Here is a 24,457-nt window from a genome sequence, read left to right on the forward strand (position 1 = left end):
AAAACTCTGATTTAAGCAGAAGTCTTCCATTCATTCATTGCAATGTGGAGCTCAGCCCAAGAGAGGGTCTGTAGGAAGTCATCAACTTTGTCTCTAGGAAGGAGGGAGCTATTAGCTACAGGGATAGCTGTTGACAAAACAAAGTTGTTCTTTGATTCCAGCCAGAAATGACTTGATTTTTCTTCAGGACAGGGACCACAAGAAAACTAATTTTTAAAAAATGCACTCCTTTGGGCTTCCCTCTCCTTCACCCCTTTCTCTGAAATTTTGGACTCTATTTCCTGGAAATGCACACTTTGAAAAAACTCCATAGGTGATTCTAGAACAGTGCTTTTTAAAACTTTAACGTGTATTCAAATCACCTGGTGCATTTTGCTAACATGCAGTTTCTGATTCGGTCGGTCTGGTGTGGGGCCTGAGGCCCCTCATTTCTAACAGTCTCCCAGGTAATGCCAAGATGCTGCTGATCCATGGACCACACCTTGAATAGCAAAGGTTTAGCAGCTGATCTGCATAAAACAGATTGAAGCTGAATGTTAGACTAATTGTTAAAGTTGAAAAAGCTGGGTTCTATGACTGTACCGTGCACCCCAAACTTTCCAGTCCGCCTAGAGCTTATCTGCTGAAACTCTTCATGCTGTAGAAAGTGTGGTGGGCACTTCAATACCTGGTTGCTTTCTCTGGGAAGGAGAGCTGTCAGAGAGGAGAGGGCAGCTGCTCTTCTAAGGTCAAAGTCTGAGAGGAGGTCCCCTGAAATTCACCAGAAGCAACCCCTGGCGACTGCAGGGATCATCAGCCTGAGGTGCTTCGGGGTTTTTGATCCAGTGTCCTGGGTATGTCAAAGGTGTTTGGGATGCAACATGGGCATCATGGGGGAAAGAGCGCAGGCTTTAGAGTCAGAGAGGCCTCAGACCTCATCGTAACCTTGGATTGTACTTCACTTATGAATAAGAGAACTATCTGAGCCACAGTTCTCTTATGCATATAATGGAGAAAATAATACCAGCTTGACACAGCAGGACTGTGTCAAGCTTTAAGCGATAATGTGCCTGCCACAGTCAGTGCTCTGTAAGGAGTGGTTCTTAGCCACTGATGGCAGGTCACAGTGTAAATCTAAGAGGAAGGGCCACCAGGGAGAGGGTTGATCAACGTTCACTTGTCTTCATGGAATGAGAGAAATGAGAGTAAGATGGTGAGATTTTAAAAGAGAACACAGGCTTCCCTGGCGGTGCAGTGGTTGAGAGTCCGCCTGCCGATGCAGGGGACACGGGTTCGTGCCCCGGTCCGGGAAGATCCCACATGCCGCGGAGCAGCTGGGCCCGTGAGCCATGGCCGCTGAGCCTGCGCGTCCGGAGCCTGTGCTCCGCAACGGGAGGGGCCACAACAGTGAGAGGCCCGCGTACCGCAGAAAACAAAAACAAAAACAAAAATCACACAAAAAACACAAAAATTTATTTAATTTAAAGGTCTGCCTTTTATTCCAACATTACAGCTTTTTGGCATTTTATTATTAAAATGTCCTTTTTCTTAAATGAAAATACCGTCCTCGTAGATTGTAGATAGTAGAACCCCCTCCCACTCATCTGTTTATTTTTAAAATGTCCTTGTTTGGCAAAGTAAGAAATAAGCTGGCTTTATTTGGAAAGATTAGCACCCTGTCTAGGTCCCTGAAATCCAAAGTCTGGAAACCAGGGTCTGTGAAGACTTTGCCTCATATCTTCCCCAAATGCCTTGTGGAAAGAAGCCGGGATTGCTGGCTTTTAAGTAGGGACTGGAAAGCTGTCTCAGGGTGAGTGTCAAAGAACTCTTCCTCATTGAGTGCGAGGTTGAAGCTTTTAATGGATTCCAACGTTAGAATCCACAGTCCCCCCAAACTGAAAATTGGTTTCATTCATTTTTGAGGGCACTTCGTGGTCTGGTTTGGTGTGTGAAGAAGTGAAATGAGACAAGAAGAGAAGTCCAGGCTCAATGCTCCCCAACCCCCAGCAGAAGAGGGACTCGAAACTGCATCCCAGGCAGAGGGAGGAGGAAGGTTTGGACACCCTTTTCATGTGGCCGGCCAGCATGCATTTGAAACCATGCCCCACGGCGTTAACAGAAACTGGTGACTAACAGAAATATTTGAGCTTATCTTACAGAACAGCAGGTAAGGGAATACTTGTTAAAACCCCCCTCCGCTTATAGCCTGCCCTCTCTGAGCAAAGCATAAGCACAAGCTCGCCTTAATTATTTTGTTGCCGATTGCATACCCTTGAAGTTTCACGTAGCCTAGGAATTTGGAGTCAACTCTTGTCCAGTTCGAGTCAGCTAAGACTAGTTGGGACCACTGACCCTAAAACTGAACCTGGGTAGAACACAGATTACCTCACCTTTTCCCTACTTACAGTCCTCTTTCCTCATGCCTAAGACCACTCTGCTTCTTTATTCTGTAAACGTTTCAAGCCCCTCGCCTTTGGCGAGGCAGATCTGAGAGTCCTTCTCCCATCTCCTCATTTGGCTGCCTCGTGAATAAACCTTTTCTTTGTTACAAACCTCAGCATTTCAGCATTTAGCTTGCTGCCCATTGTGCACATGCACCTGGTTTGGTGACTGGTTTCTCCCTGGAGAGGCAAGAGCTCTGCCTGAGAGGAGGTGCATTGCAAGGTGCTTGGAGAGAGTTTAGCAAGCCTTGGTCAATAACCTCTGGAAACAGTTGGCTCTCCCTTTAGTTCCTGTTAGCTAGACTTTGAAATTTCTTTGCAGGGTGAAGTATTTATCAAGACATTCACATTCTTGTTCGTACTGTTTAACTGGACAGCTCAATAGTGAGAAAACATAGGATGGTTTAATCAGTGGGGCGTGACTTAGGACTCCCTGGGTGAGCCATGGATCTATGTGGTCGTCTGATGAGAAAGTGATGGAGACAGCTCTCCAGAGGTAAAGTCAAAGAAAGTTGCTACTTATGGGAATTCCCTTACATCCAATTCTTTAAAAGTGTATTGATTTTCTAAAATCCTACCTTATTCATATAGGATTTCAGGTAGCTAACAGAAATATAAGATTTAAAAAAGAAGAAATTAAGGATCTAAGGGTAATAAGAGTAGAAAGAATAACACAGTAAGAGGAAGGTGGGGTTCATTATTTTAGAGACGTTGGCTGACTGTTTCTCTGGGTTTGATACTGTTGTAGGCACTGAGGGAATGACAAACCCCTGCTCCAATGGAGTTTATGATGTGCTGATGTAATATACAACCCTATTGAAACACAGCCCTGAATCCAGCCCATACCTTTCCCTTTTCAATATCATTTCATTAGTTGAATCACAGGAACATCCTTTAATTCATTTAATTCTGTTAGATGCTACTAACTTGTGCCATTAATTGTGAACTCTGATTGTTTTCCTTTTGTACTGAATTGATACGATGTAGCAACATTTTAAATATTATTACTGTATACTATAGCTTCTTATCTTTCCTAAAAACAAAACAAATAACAGTATCTACTCTCCTGATAACAAATAGGCTCTATTTTTAGCCTGTGTACAAATGCAGTTTTGTCACTTATGTAATTTGTTATTGATACAATATTTGTAGAACTGTTTCCTGAAACTTTGAGAAACATTGACTTAAGAAATTAAAATCTTATTCTAACATATCTTTCAGTTGAGAATTACCATTTCAAAGATGCTTTTTAACAAATAACATATAAGGGCTATTTAAAAAAAATTATTGGAGTATAGTTGATTTACAACGTTGTGTTAGTTTCAGTTATACATATACATATATTCATTCTTTTTCAGATTCTTTTCCCATATAGGTTATTACAGAATATTGAATAGAATTCTCTGTGCTATACAGTAGTCCTTGTTAGTTATCTATTTTGTATGTCATAGTATGTTTATGTTAATCCCAAGCTCCTAATTTATCCCTCCCCCCCAACTATAAGGGCTATTTTTAAATGATGATTGAAATTGAAACATAAAATCTAAAAATTCTAATGGAACATGTGGATCCTAAGAATACAATAGATGCCATTTGGAGATATACTGATTTATTTAAATTATTTATAATGTATTGATTATTAATGATAATATAATATTGCCATGTTTTAAGAACTGATACAAACATTATTACTGTTTTATTATTTGGCATAAAGAAAATTATGTGAAAGATAATGTATTCCTTTTATCATGAATAAAATTTTGAATGCTTACAATATATACTCTCAAGCCAAAGATTCTGATCTAGTTGGTATGCAGTGGGGCCCAGACATCAGCACTTTGAAAACTCTGCAGGTATTCTCAGGTGCTGCAAGGCATTTTGAAAGCTCTGCAGGTATTCTCAGGTGCAGCAAAGCATTCTGAAAACTCTTCAGGTATTCTCAGGTGCAGCCAGAGTTGAGGCCAGCTCTGTTGGATGGCATGGAGAAAGCAAAAATAAATTGGTATGTATCATGCTCTGAAGGGCCTGGTGACACGTGAGGACAGGGAAAGGAGTGACTATTTTTAAGCGCTCCTGAGGCAGACCTTGCTTTGCATCTGTTTTATTTAATCTTCACAACAATCCCATGAGCTAGGAACCATCACTCCCATCTTACAGGAATTGAGACCCAGTGATATTAAGTGAATTGACCAGAAGCTAGTAAGTAAAGGAGCTGAGATTTAAAAACATTTATGTCTTCTCCATCTTGTTACAAAAAAAATGATTTGGGGCTACAAGCTGGGATTTGAAATCAGGCCTTTCCTTTTTGGCCGTGCGTTCCCACCGGCTTGACATCCCACTACACAAGATTCTAGCAGCAGAAAGTGATTTGGTTCAGGCATAACAAGAACATTATCTTGATCTTCTGAAATTGGTGCTCTGGGGCTTTTATTTAGTAAGTACTTCTCAGGACCTCTATATTTATTAACTGAGTAATAAGAGTGCTGTTTTATTGTAGGTGGAAATAAGCTTTCTTGTGTTTTATGCTGAGAGAATAAGTGCATTTATCTTTATTTGTTTATTCTAGAGCAGTAGTTCCCACCTGGGGGTGACTTTGCCACCCACGGGGTATTTGGCAATGTCTGGAGGCATTTTTTGTTGCCACAACTTGTGGAGGGGGTGCTACTGGTGAGTAGTAGAGGCCAGGGGTGCTGCAAACATTCTACAATGCACAGGACAACCCTCATGACCAACAGTTATCCAGACCCAAGTGTCAGTAGTGCTGAGGTTGTGAAAACCTGCTCTAGAGGAAGGGAATTACCTGGTATGTGAAATATTAGTGACTTATAATAACAACCAATAAATACCATTTATTAAACATCCGTGGTGTTTTGAACCCTTCAGTTGATCAGTCAGCATTTATGTTCTTGGTATCACGTCCAAAGGTCCATTGAAAATGGTTTTTGACCTCAGGAAGCGTACACTCCAGTGGGAAACCAAGAAAGTTCTGAAAACTTGAGCAGCTGTCAGAAGCTATCAAAATCATAGTCCGTACAATGAATGGCAAGGAAGATGGTCCCTTCTATGTGAGTGGTTAAGAGCAGCATCTCTGAAGTTGGGAAGAAAGCTCTTTGTTGCATTCCTGATTCACCTTTTGCTATCCATGTGACCTCAGACCAATACGTTGAACTGCTCTAATAAGTCCTCCTCCATAAAATGAGGGTAATGGTAGCACCCATATCATAAGGTTGTTGGGAGATTTTAATGAGATAATATTGATACATGTGGAGCACAATGCCTGGCACAGAGAGGCACTCAGTAAAGTCTTGCTTTCCTTGTTGTTATTATTATTGGAGAGAGTCCACTGAGGTGGGGCCTGGGAGCTGCCCACACTTCCTCCGGAGGAGGATGCCTCCTTGAGCGATGACAGGCGAATCAGGGCTGTGGGTGCTCCACTTGGGCTCTAGGACGCAACCTGTCCAGCTGGTAATGAGCTGTTCACTGCAGCCGAACTGGGGTGGCGCTGGGCTTGATTGGCTGGGGGAGGTGGGAAAGAGGATAGATAGCGAGTTCTCTTTTCCTGTGAAAGTTTGTAAACTGAAAACATTCACTGCAGTCTGCAGAGCAGAAGCAGTGTGGGGAGAGGTGTGTGAATGTCTCCATCTGTGAATGAAACATGATTTAGAGCAAGGCTGCTCCAGACTTCTTCCCCAGGCAGGACATGAGCTCTCTTGAACTCTCTAGGGGAGGTGATAGGCTGGCTTGCCCCCAGACACTCAGGTGAGGACAAAGGGTGGGGTGTTCATGCCCTGGATACCTGCCAGCTTCTCTGCTACTGACTCTGCTCTGCTCTGGCTCTTTGCCTTTGACATGGATTTTACCAGAGAAGGGCACCCCATCTTTATCCATTGTTGTCCACACCCTTACTGGCTTCCTGTGTTTTGTAAACATAGATATGTCTAGTTTTCTTTCACTGGTGTTATTCCAACCCCATGCCCTTGTACCTTCTTTGTCCAGAACATTCGTCCTCCAGGGCAGGGAGGGCCGTGTTTCGATGCATGCAGGTGTGGGCCCTTCAGCTACATCTAACGGTCCCCCTTGTTGCCTGCTGTCTCAGAATGTTCCCTTCATTCTGTGGGGTCCTGGACTTGAGCTTTCCTTGGCTTATTTCAGCCTCTGCCACTTGACTCCTTTTGGTGGCCGCCTTCTGTTTCAGGTCGTATGGGAAGGCTGCTGGAGGGTGGGTGGGAGAAGGATGGGAACCTCCCTCAAGAGAGGCTGAGGGACATGGCAGCTCTTGTTCACACAGGTCCACATTTATTTATCTTGTAATACCCTTTGGATATTCCCTGTCTTGATCTACACTAGGAACTTCCTGGAGGCTTGTGCCCGAGAGAGGGGTAAGCGCAGGACTCAGAAGGTGGCTGTGAAGCACAGTCTTGAGTGTCTGTGGGGACACTGGCTGCCTCAGGCCTAGCATCTAGATTTACCTACCGGGCAGCTCAGGCCTGGCACTGCTGGCAGCTTATCACATCAGGGCTCTGCTGAGAATCAGCAACGCCAGGGCCTTAGGACTCTATGCTGCTGCCCCCAGAATCTAGCTCGCCTTCATTTCCCTAGATCGCTCCACATATACCATCACCCCTAGGCTGGTACCCTGACATGTCGTTCTCATCTCCTCCACACTTAGCTTATGTTTTCCAGGTTGTGCTTAAAAGAGCACAGGCCTTAGCGTTGGTTTCAAGTTGCTGCTCTCCCACCTACTAGTGTGTGACTTGCTGTCTGAGGCTGCGTATTTTTGTTTGTCTCTGATTCATAGCCCTGCTGTGACAGTCAATCCAGTAATTGTTATTTGAGCGCCTAGTACGTGTCAGGCACTCTGCTCAGCCCGGGGGTGGTGGCGGCAGTGGGCAATCACCCAGCAAAGACCAGCACCCAGCACCCAATCCCTGATTCTGCATTTCGTTTAGTGTTGGGAGGTAGGTCCATAAGCAGGTAGCTTCAAAGTAATGGGTAAATGCTAAGATAGAGGTAAGCACAGGATGCTTTAGGAGTACAAATGAAGGGCAAGAATGAGTTTTGGAGTAAACAGTGGATGAGTTGTTTTGAAAGATGGGGGGAGATGACCCAGACAAGTGGGAGAGGTGGGGGGAGGTTTTCCTGAATGAGAGAAGTGTGGAGGATGAAACAGTGTGCTATGAACAGAGAATTACTACGACATAATGTTCAGTACCAGGATTGATGGGGCTGACGCTGGAGACTGAATAGAGGCCAAGTAATGGGAGGCCTTGTAGGTCATGCCAAGAATTTAAAACTCTATCCTATAGGCAATGGGTTTTAAAGCAAGTGAGTGACATGGCCAGATCTTGGTCTGGATCACACACTTCAGCGATTATGTGGGGAACAGATGTGAAAGCGAAAAATCTGGAATTAGGAGTCCAGTTAGGAGGCTGTCTTAATAGTCCAGGTGAGCGGTGATGAATCACCACACAATTCATCAGCAGCAGGCGCAGGGCATAGAGGGGAGGGGATAGATTTTAAAAATCAGGGCAATAAAGAGAGCAGATCTTAGAGGCAGATTGCTGAGGAGAGGGTGGGGTTAAGGATGACCGGAAGGGTGGATGATGGTGCCGTTGACTAAGATGGGGAACACAGGAGGATCAGGTTTGGGGTAAGAGTGGAGAGGATGAGTTCAGCTCGAGACAGATCTAGTTTGAGGTGCCTGTGAAATGTCCTGGTGGAGATGCCTAGCACAGAGTTGTATACACGAATCTGATGTTCAGGAAGGAAATCCAGGCTGGGATATAGACTTGTGAGTTACCTGAATATAGGTGATAGTGAAAACTTCAACATTGAATGCTATTGTCCAAGAACACCGTGTGGAATGTGAAGAGTAGTAGTTTAAGGGCTGATTGACAGGGAACCCGAATGATTAAGTGGTGGGTGGAGGGGGATTCCAAAGTGGAGACACACACTTGTGTAGAAAGGATGGCGTTACAGTCATGAGGGAGTAGACAGTTTTAAGAAAGAGAAAGTGAATAATAGAGTCAAGTGCATCAATAAGAAAAGTATAGAAAGCTCTCCACTGGATTTGGCAATAGGAAGGTATTGATGATTTTTGACTGAGGAGTGGTGACTAGGGGATCAGAGACTGCAGTGGATTGAATTGGGGAGGGAAGGAAGTGGGGAGAGCAGTATAGATTTTAATAAAGGAGGAAGAAGGGAGATAAGGTGGGGCTGGGAGACCCAAGTGAAAGAAGGTTTTTGTTTGTTTTTAAAATGTTGCAATACTTGAATGTATTTATAGGATAAGAGGCAGGAAAACACTAGAGAAGGAGAGGTTGAAAGATAAGAAGTGAATACAACCACATCACACCCTCCTAATACTTGTAACGTGAAACCCCAGACAAGCAGCCTGCCTTCTGCAAGTTAAGCTGTATGCCTTCGCTCATCACCCAGCAGCAACAGAGTCCACGAGTCTATGTGTCTCAGTCTGCAGCAGCTCAAATCCCAGCTTTCTCTATGGACCCAAGTCATTATTCAACACTGAACATGCACGATTGGCTCCACCATCCTTGGCTCAACAATGAGGCTTCCAACAAGGTCTTTCTCAGCCAAACTCAGTCCAGCAGATTCCAATCCCTATTTATGCACCACCGCAAGGACAGCATTCAGCCCTACTGGGTGCTAGACCTGCTGTTTCCCAGGCTCAGGCATTATTTAGTTCTTCACTTCAACTGTATGTATCTCAGCCAGGCTTTATTCAAAGCAGTCTATCCCTGCTGTCTATGGTCCTTTCTGGTACTGCCATCCACAACTTTCCAGCTGTCCAACTCCGGAGACCTGCCAGGGCACAATTGGGTCTTGGCTTTCAACAAACTTCAAATATGCAGCCTATTCCTGTATTGTATGAACATCAGCTGGGTCAGGCATCAGGACTAGAAGGTTCCCAACTGACTGATACACATCTTCTCCAGGCTAGAGTGGATCTCACCCAGGCTTCAAATCTTTATTCTGGACAACTACAACAGCCTGGTCAGACAAATTTTTATAACACTGCCCAGTCACCGAGGGCTCTCCAGCAGGTTGCAGTACCTTTACCAGCATTCCAGCTTTTCTTGCCTAATTTTGGGTCTACGGGACAGCCTTTAACTGCTCTGCTTCAGACTCTTTAGCCCCCATTACAGCATCCCACCCCACAAGTGCAGGCACAGAGCATGAGTCGTCCTGCGCAAATAAGCCAGCCTTTCAGAGGATTAGTTCCTGCTGGAACTCAGCACAGCATGATCACAACTGCAGTAAAAAAATGTCTGAAATGGAACTAAAAGCCTTAGGAAGTGGCACTGATATAAAACCAGGCATGCCTCCAATCAGCAGTAGAAGCACCATACCAACCTCTAGTCCCTTCCGGGCTGCTTCCACAAGTCTGCACAGCCAGTCCAGCAAAACAAACAGCATTGTCTATGAGAAGCCGTTCCGGTCAGCCCCTGCCACTGTGAGAATGACACAACCATTTCCTACACAGTTGGCACCCCAGAAGAGAGCTGTGAGAACAGGACTCAGCCACAAGACGCTTGGTCCTAGGTGTTGGCAGAGAGCAGAGGTTTTTCAGTCCATGCAGTGGTTCTTCGCTGAACAGCAACAGAGCAAACAGATAGGAGGCAAAGTCCAGAAAGTGGACAGTGGTTACAGTAAACCTCCTGAAACACTGACTGACCCTCCTGGTCAGGAAAAAGCTGAAGAAAAGCCACCCCCTGCACCCACCATAGCCACCAAACCTGTTAGAACTGGACCAGTTAAACCTCAGGCAATCAAAATGGAAGAAATAAAGGCTCAAAAATGTGGTTTATTGCAAGGGTTGGGGGAGGGGACAGGGAAAGAGGGAGAATGAAGTCAGATAATGCCAGCAGCCAAGGGTAAAATGGTCTGGGACAATATCCTGCCCAGAGCTTGGAGGTGCACAAGGGACGTAGGAGCAATTTACAGTGACACACAGCTGCTGCCCCAGGAAAACGAGGCTTTGCCAGCTCGCCCCTACTATGTAACATGCACTCTGGATGGCCATGCATCTTCAACCAGAATTTATGTATGAATATGTGCACACATTCCTTGAGTGCATATAATTTAGAACTAAAATCCTTATGGTTAGATGACACACCAGAAATACGAGAGAAATGACACCACAGAGGAATAGCTCAGCCTGAACAATGTGGTCTCAGCTAAGACATCAGATGTGGTTTCTTTGCTCCCTGTGTTCTTTGGATATGGCGGTAGCATTTGTAGGCTTGGTGGTGAAAACATAAGATAACTGGTAGAGAGGAGCCTTATTTTTTATTATGACAACTTGCTATTTTTGTAACATGGTGATTGAATTGAACACAATCAAAGTTCAGCAACTGATCTCCCCCTCTTCCTGGATGAGGGAAATATTAATGTCAGCATCCTTGAACATATCCAAGTGGGCAGTGTTTGGCCACTGCCTCTGTTTGAAATGATGCTGGGTTTTGGTTGTGGCCCGAAGCTTTGAAGTTCTACCTGGCATCTCCTTTCTTCCATGGAGCTCTTCCCATTCAGATCTGACAGATTTGGTCAAATACTTGTTGAGTCTTGCTTGCCTCTCCTCGGTCATCTTTGTATGAATCCAGTGGTTGTTTTTTGTTTGTTTTTTTAAATGGGTTTTAACTGATGTTCATGAAGATCAGTGAGTACCTAGAACAGTGCCACTAAAGAAAGGAAATCCTATCCAAGAAGGTGCATTTCTGTGCCAGAGCTGTGTCATAACCAACCTTTGGGCCCTCTGCTGGAAAAGTAGAATCAAGTCTCAAATAATGCCTTTTAAATTATATCCTCCGGTATTAAAGATGTAGGACAGTACTGTATCCTACCCCTGGGAATTATCTTGTACCTGCTTTATGATGTGTAGTAGTGACTGTGCTTTATCAGAGCTGTTTTCAATGAGGCTATTCTAGACTGTTTTCTTTTCAGATGATGATTGAGAAGCCAATAAAAAAGATAGTGCCAGGTACCACAACAGTAACAGAACTTTGCTGTTTTCTGGGGTTTTGTTTTTTATGTTTTTTTTTTTTTAATGGATGTCTCTGTATGACTGCAGAACCTGGAAAAGCTGTCACTGCTATCAACGCATAACATATTGCTATTGGTCTCTCTCCCTCTCTTCATATATATACTCATTGTTATATACATAAAATTTGAATTTTTAGAAACATTAGTGGTGCTCTCAACTTTGGAAAAAGTATCCCAGTTGTACCATGTTTGGTTGGCATTGTACAGAAATTAACAAGCATTTGGTCTAAACACATCAAACATTTTTTTCCATTTGTACAAGGGTAACACACTATATTAAATATGTAAGGTCTTATCTACATGGGTTTGATTACAGAAACTAATAAAGTATACTCTAAATAAAAAAAAAGAGAGGCTTCCCTGGTGGCGCAGTGGTTGAGAATCTGCCTGCCAATGCAGGGGACACGGGTTCGGGCCCTGGTCTGGGAAGATCCCACATGCCGCAGTGGGCCAGTGAGCCACAACTACTGAGCCTGCACGTCTGGAGCTTGTGCTCCGCATCAAGAGAGGCTGCGACAGTGAGAGGCCCGCACACCGTGATGAAGAGTGGCCCCCGCTTGCCTCAACTAGAGAAAGCCTGTGCACAGAAACGAAGACCCAACATAGCCAAAAATAAATAAATAAAAATTAAAAAAAAAAAAAGAAAGATAAGGAGTGACAACTGATGCAAACAGGTTCCAAAGGTGGAGAACACAGAGGTAGGGACTGGCCTGGGGTAGGAAGAAGGACACTCACCCTGGGGAAGAAGGAGAAGAAGGAGTGCAGATGGGTAAATGTATAGGTGGGGGCTGGAGAGTTAGGGAGACTCTCATCTTAGGGCTTCAGTTTTCTCACTAAGATAGGAAGAGTTGTTGTCTGCTGAGATGGAGGGCTTGGGGTTGGGTGGGTGGGTGGGGGTCTTGAAGAGGGCTGTGGAGGTTGGAGCAGTTCCTGAGGAGAATGGGAGAGGTGGCCGACAAAGCACAAGGAAGATCCTTGGTCTGAAGCGCTCAGCACACAGTTGAGTTTGGAGCCCCTGGTGCCATGATAGAATTGTGTGCTTTTCTTCAACCGAAGAGGAGGGTTGAGGCGGATGATGGGATGCATTGGGTTCTCTCAGAAGAAGGAGATAGAAGGTAGATGCTTTCAGGTCAACTGTGTGGTCTAGGCTGGGGGACAGAAAATGAAGGACTCGGGCCAGGAGCCTCAGGCTGAGGAACAGGTGTAGAGGGAGTGAGCGCAGGAGACTTACTGTTGGGTGCTGGGCTACTGGAGTTTGAGATTTCTGATGCGGGACAATTCTGACAAGGTTCCTGGATTTGGGGGAGTCTGAAGGAAATGAAACCAAGCCCACTGGGCTGAGGAGGTCTGTGAGCTGTGACTCAGTGCTGGACGAGCCAGGCTTCCCAGCAAGATGGCGGATGTGGAAGAGTGAGAAGGGCTGTCGGTCTTCAGTGTGAGGTTGGTGGGCGATGGTCACGAGGAACATTGGAGGCTCATACAACCTCGTGGCAGAGGCTTTTGCAGGAAGGGGAAGAGTGAAGGTTTGGAAGTGGGGAGTGAAGAGGAGAGCACCCCCCTTCTTGACCGTGGGTCCGGTGGGGAGTGGGGATGTTGAGCCATCTCCATGAAGGGCTACAGGAAAGTGGTCAGACTGGGATCTGTCAGTTAGTACGTTGTCCAAGGAGGGGAGGGACTGAAATCTGAGCTCTGATCACATTTTGGGTCCTCAGAAGCTGGACTGCCTAGGGGGGCACTTTTAATCAATGTGACCTTCTAACCAGAGGGGCCACCTTCTTCTAATTTACCAAAGGCACCATAGGCTAGTGGTGGCCTTGGGGAGTGATGTCCTGAGCAGAGAGCTGGGTTTCATCTAAGATCACAGGGTGTAGGAAACGGGTCCGAGATGTAGGGGCATTTACCAGTTAGCGGGGGCTTCAAGTGGCCCAGAGGGAAGGTTGGTGAGAGAGCGAAACAGAGAGGTGGGGGTGGGGAGGCAGGAGCAGCCCTGAAGTGTCCTGTGGAGGAGGGGTAACTGGAGGGGCTTTCAGTGGGACGGTGACCGGGGATGGCAGGCTCTGAGGCATTAACAGACTGGCTCATTCCAAGGGTCCAAAGGGAAGCCACTAGCCTCCCAGGGCCAGTCTGGAGCTCCAGAAGGATCCCATTTGGATAGACTACTGTGGTCCTTGGACATCTACATCAGTGTCAGTACGCCTATTAAAAATGCATGTTCCTGGACCCCACCCCAGATCTAAGGGTGTGACACCTCTGTGTGCCATTGTGCTCAGCTCCAATGTGATTCTTAAGCACCCCAAAGTCTGAGAACCCCTGACTGGGAGTCTTGGTGGTCTTGGGTGCACAGCGCATGGTGGTATTCAGTGAGGTAACGTCGATACAGCACCTGTGCAGGGCGTATCTGGGCAATGACAGTTTTTACACACAACTCCTTGGTTGTATCGGTGACACGGTAGGTGTGTAGGCACCAGAAAGAGACTTTACTATTAGCTGATACACATGCCATCCAGAGGGTGGGACAGAATATTGCTTCACTTTTCCCTTCACAGCATCTCTCAGTCATACCTCTGGGGATCCCCTTCTTGCTCTGGTCTCCCCCTTTTTCTCTTCCATAGGCCTCTTAGTCTTTTCTATTCGCAGCCTCTCTCACGGCTGTGCTGCAAGTCCGGGGCCCGGGTCATTTCTGAGGCTGGTGTATGGACCGTGAACAAGGCAGGGGTACAAACGGCCTACCCTCACTTCCTTCAAAATATGGTACTTTGCTAATAATTTACCTCTTGTCTCTGTCTTACTGAAGGCTCCTCAGAAGGGGGTGGAAGGGAAAAGGAAAGAATGAGCCTAGGGGAAAAAGACCCGCCCACCTTGTCACCTAAATCTTACACTTTACCTGGGTTCCAGTCCCACCTTGGCAGCCAGTTCTTCCCAGACCCTTCAGCCTGCACTGATCTGAAACTCTCTTGAAATTCTAAGCAGAATTTGAATTAATTCAATTTCAATTCAACATCAGAATTTGAGTGAAGCGAATGTTTCTTTAGTTGTACTGCCCCTAGATGCTTTGGGCCACACAGATGATATACATCAGTCAACAGTAAAGGGAAAACTCTTGTGCCTTAGAGAAAAGAGAAAGGAGACCTTGCAAGGCTGGGTTTGAAACTGTCAGGAGTGGGGCTGAGAGACGGGCTGGAGAAAGTGCAGCAGGTGAAAGGGGGAAAAACAAGCCGAGAGAGCTTGTGAAATGAGCCTTGTTTGGCCTACGTGCAGAGGGGCTGGTTTCTTGAGTCAGATACTCAGAAGAGGGGCAGGAGATGATCACGAGGTCTGTGGGGCCTGGGAGGACAGGAACATCAGTAAGGTATGAGAAGGTGAAAAACAAGCAAGCAAGCTTGCAAACAAACCCCAGACCCTGAATCCCCCTGCACGTTCAGCCATGTAAATGAACGGATAGAGGAAAATCCTAGGATCTGACGGCAGAAGGGAGTGTGGTGGTTACTTAATCAAACCAATCACTTCATGCTCTCCATGTTAATTTACTGAATATTCCCATACCCCTGTAGACGAGTGCCTGCCTGTGCTTCCGATGCTCCCAGGCATACAGTGGACCAATGGGGGGCAGGGGTGGGCAGGGCAGTAGGCAGAGGACATGGCACCCTGCCACTATTTTACAAAAATGAGTAATTAATTGTGTAGGAATTATGAAATCATTCACTGACATGATGTGATGGGAGTGTGAGTAAGACACCGTCCCTGCCCTCTGGGGCTCTCAGGTGATCCAGGAAGAGAGGCATGTGGACACGTAACAGTAGTTCAAGATTAACTCCCCAAAGCCGTGTTGGACATGGAAAGGCAGTTCTCTGAAAGAACAGGAAAGTGGGGAATTAAGTTCAGAACACCTTCTTGTGTGTTGTTTCTTTTCTCCTCCCCAAAAAGATTGCAAGTTCTTGGAGGATAAATCTTGTACCTCCCTTTGTGTCTCCCACGATACTCTACATGCCTGGGGTTAAGCACAGAGTAGGTGCTCAATATTTGCTCCCTCCTATCCATTTCAATGCCTACAGGGCTTAAAACATGCTCTTCATGTGTTAGGAACTTGGTTTTCTTAAATGAATAAAATTAATTTTCCCTCTCTTTCATCCCATCCCTTCAATTCTCTCCTGTCTTCCAAGGATTTGTACAATAAACGATTATTAAGATGAATCATGAAATGGTCAATGATGTTAGAAGTTCAGCTTCATTGATAAGAAATTTCACCTGTAACATCAGCAAAGATGAATAAAAATAATTCCCAACATTAATGAGGCTGCAGGTAAATGGAACTTTTATAAATCGTTAAAGGGAGAAAAATTGTTCAGTTTTTTGGGGGAAGGCAAACCGATACTCTTTGTCAATAGCCTTAAGCATGCACGTATCCCTTTGCCTAGATGTTCAATCTCTACGAAATTACCCTAAGGCAAAAATTACTGCTGAGAGGAAAGAATTATGTGGAAGGAAGATAATCAGCATTCGTCATGGTAGTGAAAGTCAAAAACATCTTAAGGGACTGTATGATTAGTATCTTGAAGCAACCTATAATAATGTGGTAGAAAAGTCTTTGAAAAATGGGAGCATATTAAAGATAGATTAAATTTTAAAATATCACAAAAAAGCAGCTCAGAAAGCTAGAACAATAGGCATTCTGGAATTCTGGTTTGTTCCTTACTGGCCGTGTGGCCTCAGGAAGGTTACTTGGCCTTTTTTGCCCTTCGGTTTTCTTTTCCGTAAATTTGAGCCGTGGCTGTTTTCTTTGCAGGGTTGCTGTAAGGACTGTTGATGTGTACATAGAGCACTTGGTTCTGAGCCTGATGCGTAGCAGATGCTCAGTTAGTAGTGGCTTTTATTACCCAATTTCTGCTTTAAAAAAAGACAAGACGTATACTTGAACGGTGAAAGAAAGACCAGTAGAAATTACAGCAAATTGTTAGCAGTGTTGTCTCTGACTGGTGATATTGTAGTGATTTTTCTTTCCTTCTTTGGGTTTTTCTCTTTTACCAAATTTTCTACAGTGAACATTATGGAAATGATATTAATATAATCAGAAACAAAGTGCTTAGAAAAGAAATGGCCCTGGGCTTGTATTAAAAAATAAAAGAATTAAAGAGATGAACTACTGATTCATCTATGGTAGGATTATAAGAGCCCTTAGGGATCATTTGTTTAACTTCATTTTACAGCTGAGGAAACTGAGGCACCGACAGGGAAATATCTAAGATAAAACATGAATTAGTAGCGGGTGTCACATTTCCTGAGCCAGTGCTTTTCCAACTGCACTCGTCTGTCTTTGAGGACCTGGGGCTCAAGAGAGGGGTGCCTTTAGCCCTGGATATCCCCCAAACCTCTGGAGTCACCAGTAGAATCTGAAATCTCTAGAATCTTCTGAATCTCCTGGGGAGAGACTTCTGTGTCCTCTCCTCTCCCCACGCAGAGTAGGGTCAGATAGGGTCCACTACTGGGATTTACTTTCTACCGTCCAAGTTTGAACAAATTCCTTCTCCAAATTCTATTTTTTTATTCATTAAATGGAGACAGTGATGTCACTGGAAATGTCTGGCATAATTTCCAGGCCAGCCCTCTCTCCAGGGGGCCAGAGCCGTCTGTTTATTGACACATGTGTGTTCTGCTAGTACGTCCAACCCCTTGTGCCTAAAATGGAATTATTGTCTTTCCTGTTTCTCCTCCTATGTTCCACCTTGGAAAATGGCAGCACCAGAATCCAGGGTGTCATTCTCCACGCCTCCTACTTTTTTAAAACAAAAAACAAAACCCCAAAAACTTTATTTATTTATTTAAAAAATTTTTAATTTTATTGGAATATAGATGATTTACAATGTTGTGTTAGTTTCAGGTGTACAGCAAAGTGATTCAGTTATACATATACATATATTCATTCATTTTTAGATTCTTTTCTCATATAGGTTATCACAGAATATTGAGTAGAGTTCCCTGTGCTATACAGTAGGTTCTTGTTGGTTATCTATCTTATACATAGTAGTGTGTCTGTATTTTCATCCCAAGCTCCTGATTCCCACCCCGATCCCACCACATTTACCCTTTGGTAACCATAAGTTTGTTTTCAGTATCTGTAAGTCTACTTCTGTTTTGTAAATAAGTTCACCTGTGTCTTTTTTTAAAGATTAGATTCCACATATGAGTGATATCATATGATATCTGTCTCTCTCTGTCTGACTTACTTCACTTTGTATGATAATCTCTAGGTCCATCCATGTTGCTGCAAAGGGCAATATTTCATTCTTTTTTATAGCTGAGTAGTAGTCCATTTGTATATGTGCTACATCTTCTTTATCCATTCATCTGTTGGTGGACATTTAGGTTGCTTCCATGTTTTGACTATTGTAAACAGTGCTGCAATGAACAGTGGGGTGCATGTATCTTTTTGAATTATAGTTTTCTCCAGATATATGCCCAGGAGTGGGATTACTGGATCATATCTTCTAACCCCTTATTGATTAGTTAAGTCTTGCTGATATAGCCCACGAACAACTCACATTCATGCAATCAGTACTGATTAGCATAAGGCACTCTCCATCTGCATAGTGGGTAGATAGGAGGAAACAGGAGGATGAACTAAACTGTCCTCGAGGAGCTTATCCTTGGGAGAGGGTTTAAGGTACATAAACAGCTGTAAAATCAGGTAGAGAGGGATGGTCACCATAAGCAAAGGAAGATAGTGGGATGTGGGGCTTGAGATGAAGGGGAGGTCAGTTCTAGTGGGGGCTTGGTGGCAGAGAAGAGGACGCACTTGATCTGGACTGAGGACAGTGTAGGATTTGGATAGGTATGAAGGCACGGTGAGGAAAGGACGAGGGGTTGATCAGGGAGGAGTAGAGCCTCATGGGAGAAGGAAGGAGGAGGGTGATAGTGGGAAACAGATGAGGAAAGCAAGGCTAGTGTGAGCCTGCAGAAGGCCTTGACTTCATATACAGGCTTCCTAACTGCAGAGCCCAGGACCAGAGGAGCCATAGGTCTGAGTGATGGGGCAGAGAAGATTCCAAGGACATCATTTTCATTCCTTGGGGATGCCGGTGCAATATATTTAATTCATTCTATGAGACTCATTGAGTCCTACTCTGTGACAAGTACTAGGCTAGATGGTGTGAAAGACACCCCTGCCCCCATGGACCATACAGTTTAGTGGTACAGACAGGCAATTAAGAAGTTAACACATTAATTGCAAACTATGATATGTGTAGGCAGAAGGAAGCAGATTCACCCGAAGCTAATGGTGCTTACCCTTCAATGTCTCTCCCTTGCACGGGGCCCTAGCTGTTTTGAATTTGTGATTTTGTAAACTTCTTCTTCAAGTCAGCCTTCCACGTGGCCTGAGCTTCAGTTCCTATAGAACCTGGTTGTGCCTGGTGCTCTGGATAGAGAGTAAGGAGGTAGGGAGGAAGCCTTCTCAGATGGGCACGTCACCAAGAATCTCAGTGCAGGCTGCTCAGCACACGCTGTCCTTTGTCACCTCTTACTCTGCATCCTGCCGGTGTGACACCGAGAGCCTCCCTCTTCCTCCTGTGGCTGCACTTTGGCGGCACCATCCTTTTCTCTGTTCCTCTAAATTCTTCGCAGCTCAAGGCCTCCCACAAGCTTCTGCCTGGAAGCCCTTCCCTCAGTGTCTTGAATTGCAGGCTCCTTTTGGGTTTTGTTTCAGGACTCCGGGTTAATGTCCCTCTGTCAGGGGTGATGGGAAGTGCTCCACAACCTTGCTAATACTTGTTTAATTTTGCAAATTTGGTGTGCATCAGTATCTCATTGTTTCAAGGAATATTTCCTTTATATAACATTTATAGTATGGCCGTTTTGGCTTTCTCTTCTAGAAGCACCTCTTCATAACCTTTGCTCATTGCTCTATTTGTGCTTGTCATTTTCTTATTGGTTTGTAGGAGTTCTTTACAGGTGCTGAACATTTGTTGATCGCATGTATTATATTGTTTCTCAAAATGTGACTTGTCGTTTACCTTTCTTTATGGTGTGTTTTGCTACGTATGCGTTTTTAATTTTAACGTAGTCACATCTCTATCCTTTTCTTCTATGGGCAGTGTTTTTGGTTTTTTGAGTCTTTTAAAAGGAATCCTCTCCTTCCATGAAGTATTAAAAAGATATCCTTCTGTATCTTCTCCTGAAGTTGAGAAGCTTTACATGTCACCTTTGGGTCTAGAATTTACCAGAGATTTATTTTTGTGACTGTGGGAGATAAGAATCAAATATTTTTCCATATGGATAACCAGTTACATCAAAAGCATTCCATCTCCGTGGACCTGTAATGCCAGTGATGGGCGTGGGGTGGGGTATTTAGATAGAAAGATAGGGAAGCCCTCTCTGATGAGGGTACATTGAGCAGAGAGCTGAATAAATGAGGAATTGAGTGAACCATGCAGTTATCTGGGGGTGCTTCCCTTAGGCAGAGGGCAAAACAAGCACCGATGTCCTGGGGTGAAGCACCCCCAGTGTTGGAGGGAAATCAAGGAGGCAGTGCTGTGGCCAGGAGGCTGGGATGAGAGGCAGCATGGCATGCTCACTGCATGCCAGGCCAGGTCAGGAAGGAGCTTGTAGATCACAGTAAGGGCTTCGAACTTCGGCTGCCACTGGAGGGCTTTGAGCAGGGAGTGACAGGATCAGATTTATGTCTTTTAGTGATCACGTTGGCTGCTACACGAAGACAAAACTGTCACGGGGCTAGAGATCACTTAAGAAGCAAGAGATGACGGCAGCTTGGGTCCTGGTGGGAGGAACAGGGAGGGTGGAAGCGGTCAGATTCAGGGTGTATTGTGAAGGTTGAGTCAAGAGAGCCTGCTGACGGACTGGATGTGGGGTGTGAGCGAAAACTAAGACCTCCACTATTCCCTTCACCCTCTTCTGAAACTCCTACCTGTATGTTTGTTAGACCCTCATAGAGTCCATCCGCCATCTTAACTAAACTTTCATCCCTTTGATCTCTTTGTGCTCTAGCTGCATTCTGGGTGAATTCTACAGTGCCTTCTTTCAACCTACTAATTCCCTCTCTGACTGCGACCAGTGTAGAGATTTTTGTGGCTGCTGAATTCTAAATTCAATCACTATGTTTTTCATTTCCAAGATGAAAAAATTGTTTTCATATCTACCTGTTTTGGTTTCATAATTTTTTTTGTTCTCCTTGAAGTAGATATTGAGAGGTAAAAACGGGTCTCTGTAGGACTGACCCCCCCCCCCCCCACAGATGGGCCTCCCAGAAACGGAGCTGGCTTCCTGCAGGAATCCATGGGAACTGGCCCAAGGGCTTATGACAGTTGATCCTGATCAACAGCAAGGACTGGGTACCAGCCCCATGCCCTCACTCCCACATCATGCCTGGAGAGGGGGGCTGGTTCTTCCACAGCTAGGAATCCCCAGCACTAGGTCGCTAACACATTTAGCTGCAACCACTCAGCTTGGACCTCGGTCTCAGTGAAAAGGGGTTGGGCTGGTGCTTCTTCCCATCAAGAACACTGAGCCCAGGTTCCGCCACGTCCTACTGCTGTTGCATCCCAGCCTCTGATTGCTTTGGAAAGAGGCCCAGCCTTCTCCAGTCAACAGCTGAGAGTCAGGGTGCCTCTCCTACAGTCTCAGGTTTGGCCATGCTGGACCTCTCTGTGCGGCCCTAAGAGAAAAGGGCACAGGGACCTGCTCCTCTCTGTGATCTACTGCAGTGGCTGCCGCTCCAGCGGGCCAGTGCGTGTGCTACTTGGTCATTGCCTTTGTTTGTGGGGCAGACATTACACCTTCATTTATCTCTGGAACTTCCTCAACATACTTACATATGTCTGTTACGCTGCTCGCTAAAACTGATTTCATCTGGATTGGGTCACGTTTGGATTATTGATGTTTTTGGCTGTTATGCTTAGCATTCCATTTCTTCATGTGTTTTGTAATTTTAGACTTGTAGGTTCATTTGGAATAGGAAGTGTTTGGATTTTTTTTCTTTCTCCTCTGTGTTCAACCCTACCTGTCTAAAGGTGTTGTGGTTGGTTCCTCTTGGCCCCCTGAACCTCTGGTTGGTCCAGAAACAGGCCTCACACGGCTGGCTGGTGGTTGGAGATGGGGATGGCACGGTGGGCCGTCTTAACTTGGTTCCTGGAAGAAAGACTTTGTCCCCCAGTTCCCTGGGCCCACGGCTTCTTAGGAAGTTGTCGCCCCAGGCTGCACCTGGCCACAGTTTTCGTCAGCTTCCTTTCTGGATTAGGGGCGACCTACCCAAAGCTGAGTCTAAGCAGCAGAGCACTTCCAGGCCTTCCTCTCCACTCCCTCGGCGATCCCACAACATTAAACCTGGAGTTCTGCAGCCTGTCCAGTCCTGCTGCAGCCTCCACAGGGTCACCTGGAGTGGTTGTCAGGGACACCAAGCCGAGAGAGCCGAATTTTCCATGACTTTCTGGTTGAGTGTCGTCCGGAAGTACTTTGTGTAAAACGTTCACCAGCGGAGAGAAAGGGCAGGGGGAGGGGCGCACAGGACGGGCTGGTGAAATACATGGAGAAGGTCCAGAGGGGCCTGTGGGACCCTGCACGGGTGTCCCGACCCTTGTTGTTGTTGTTAGAGCTGAGCCCCCCGACACTCTGCTGGCTTCCAGACCCGGCACCCAGGAGCCTTGAGCTTCAGCTCTGCTCCCTTGTCATCCAAAGAGATGTTTTTTCAGTCCAACTATATCTTTTGGCTTTCCCTTTTTATATCTTGCAAAGTGTTTGGAGCAGCAGGGAGGCAACAAAGCTGGACTCGTTGTGCTATCCTGACCCAGTCGGTAGTCTTTTAATCCACGGTGGGCACGGTCTCAGGTGTGGCTCTGAAAACCTCGGTTGGGATGGCTTCTCTCAGAGCAGCCACGCCCACTGGTGGCATGAGTAGTGTAACTGGGAAAGTTAGACTGCTTTGCCAGTAGTATAACGGGGGGGGGGGGGCAGAGGGGACACTCAGACTATTTTCCTCCTTCCCGTGGACTCAGAGACTATGAGACCAACCTCCTACACAGCGCAGGCATCCCCTCTACACTACCTCCAGAGGTGGTCAAGGCCAGCTGGATTAGCTCCCTGTCCAGAATCCACTCCCCGTTGGCACAGCTCTGTTTTCAAGGAGTCCTTCTGGTATTGAGCATCTGTTTCTCTCTGTAGCGCCCACCCACGAATGCTATCTGCCATTTGAAGCAGCACTGAGTAGGTATGCCCCCTCTGCATTCCCTCTCAGCTGTTTGAGGGCAGCAGTAGACTTTTCTTCTCCTGGCTCCCTCATTCAACCTCCCTCTACCCCACCTGTCGTGTTCTCTTGCTCTGCAGGAACTCTGGGTTATCACATGGACTTTGTAAAACACCACCTGGCCTTGACCAAAGTGGACAGACAGACATTTAGTCCCTGAGAGGATGCTGCCTCCTGACGTCTCTAAAAGAGGAAGACGGAAAATGGATTCCCTCACATCTTCTGGTCTCAGCTAAGAATCCTCCCTGGTAGGTAGCCGGCTAAGGCATGTTTCACAAGGAAGCATCTCCCTCTAGTGGCCACCAGGGTGTATCGCAAGATGCTGTCCTCCCTTTCCTAGCTCTTTGGTCCATGAGGATTCCCTTATAAGGTTAAGAAGAGCCACTGAGCGGTGGGTGGATCAGCTGTAGACTGCAAAGCCCCTCATCTGACTTTCTGACTAAAATGAACTGATTTTGCAGTGGTGACTGGTGAGGGTGAGAGAGCTCGGCTTCAGTTTCCATGTTTCTCATAATTTCCTAAGCCAAAATTTGCAAATGGTTATACATATGTTAATATTATTCCCAGAAACTCCAGAATAATTGTTCTTCTTTTAGGTGCTTCCTTAATAATTGGCTCCTTTTATGATTTTCTCTGCCTGTCCCTACTTGCTAAGTGGTTTAGTCGAATCCTTTTAGTTGCAGTAAGCAGACTCCTTTACACCTGCATCTCAGCCACCTTGCATCTACTGGGTCCTCGCAAGGATCCCACATGGCTATGAAATAGGGGTCCTTCCCACTCAGGGGACACATGTGCATAGGTTTGCCATACAGAAAATGTTGGAGGGGGGAGTGGGAGAAAATAAACAGTTATTGAACACTTTCTATACTCTAGGTGCTACGCTGTTTCATATATATTGTTCATATTTTTGCATCAAGTCTGTTGTAACTATTATTATTCCCATTTTACAGGTAAGGAAACTGGGCTGAGAGGTTCCACCAGGGCTGCTGCAAGTTGTATATTTTCATTCTCTAGGAGATGCTCTTCACTTTGTAGTTAAAGCGGCATGATGGTTAGGGGTGGGGCCAGTAAGTCACTTGCCCAAGCCACACAGCGAGGGAGGGGCAGAGCCGGAATCCAAACCCAGGTCTGAATGACTACACAGCTAATGCTCTTCCTGCTGCATCATTCTCTTGGGGACCCCATAGGAGTAAAAGCAAATGAAGTTAGCTTTTTCCTTCTCCTTAGAGAAAGTTCCGTTTACATGTTCTGAAATCAAGTGCAGGAAATATGGAATTTTATCCAAAATGACGGCCACCTCTCAGAAGGAAAAATGAGCATCTACTATGCGTGACACCTACTACTGTCCCAGGTGTTGGGTTATCAGCAAGACTCAGATCCCACTGGAGGCTGTGCTGGGCTGGACTGGGAGTGGAATGATACGCCTCCAGGGTATGATGGAGTCAACCTGAAAACCGAATTTAGTTCCACGTCAGAGGTTCCCCACCCACAGAAATGTGGTTTTAACTGGTCTGGCATGAGACTCAGCATCTCAGTTTTCTAAAGCTCCCTGAGTGATTCTACTGAGCAGCCAGGGCTGAGAAGCACTGATCTAGTCCAGCCCCTCATTGTAGAGAAGGAGGGAAAATGTGCCCAGAGGCCAGTGACTTGCTTGAGACCACTTGCCGATTAGTGTTGCTACTGAGTGTGTGCTGTCTCCTACTGGATCCTCTGCTGTGCCGGGAAG

General features: G+C 45.7%; 1 protein-coding gene and 1 pseudogene across 2 annotated transcripts in view; both read left to right on the plus strand.

Moving 5' to 3' along the window:
• Window positions 1–24,457, plus strand: part of PTS (6-pyruvoyltetrahydropterin synthase) — a 150,536-nt gene that overhangs the window by 43,701 nt on the left and 82,378 nt on the right. Inside the window, exon 6 of one of the 2 annotated variants that reach the window (XM_067751035.1) lies at window positions 1,903–4,295. The exons of the other annotated variant lie outside the window; for it this stretch is intronic. Within the exon in view, the coding sequence (XP_067607136.1) occupies window positions 1,903–1,939 (37 nt within the window). The 3' untranslated portion in view covers window positions 1,940–4,295. Of the gene's footprint in view, window positions 1–1,902; window positions 4,296–24,457 lie in introns of those variants that run through there. 2 annotated transcript variants of the gene reach the window in all.
• Window positions 7,794–10,302, plus strand: LOC137230572 (protein PRRC2C pseudogene; annotated as a pseudogene).

Source organism: Pseudorca crassidens, chromosome 9 (genome assembly GCF_039906515.1).
Source record: "Pseudorca crassidens isolate mPseCra1 chromosome 9, mPseCra1.hap1, whole genome shotgun sequence".
NCBI classification, from domain to species: Eukaryota; Metazoa; Chordata; class Mammalia; order Artiodactyla; family Delphinidae; genus Pseudorca; species Pseudorca crassidens.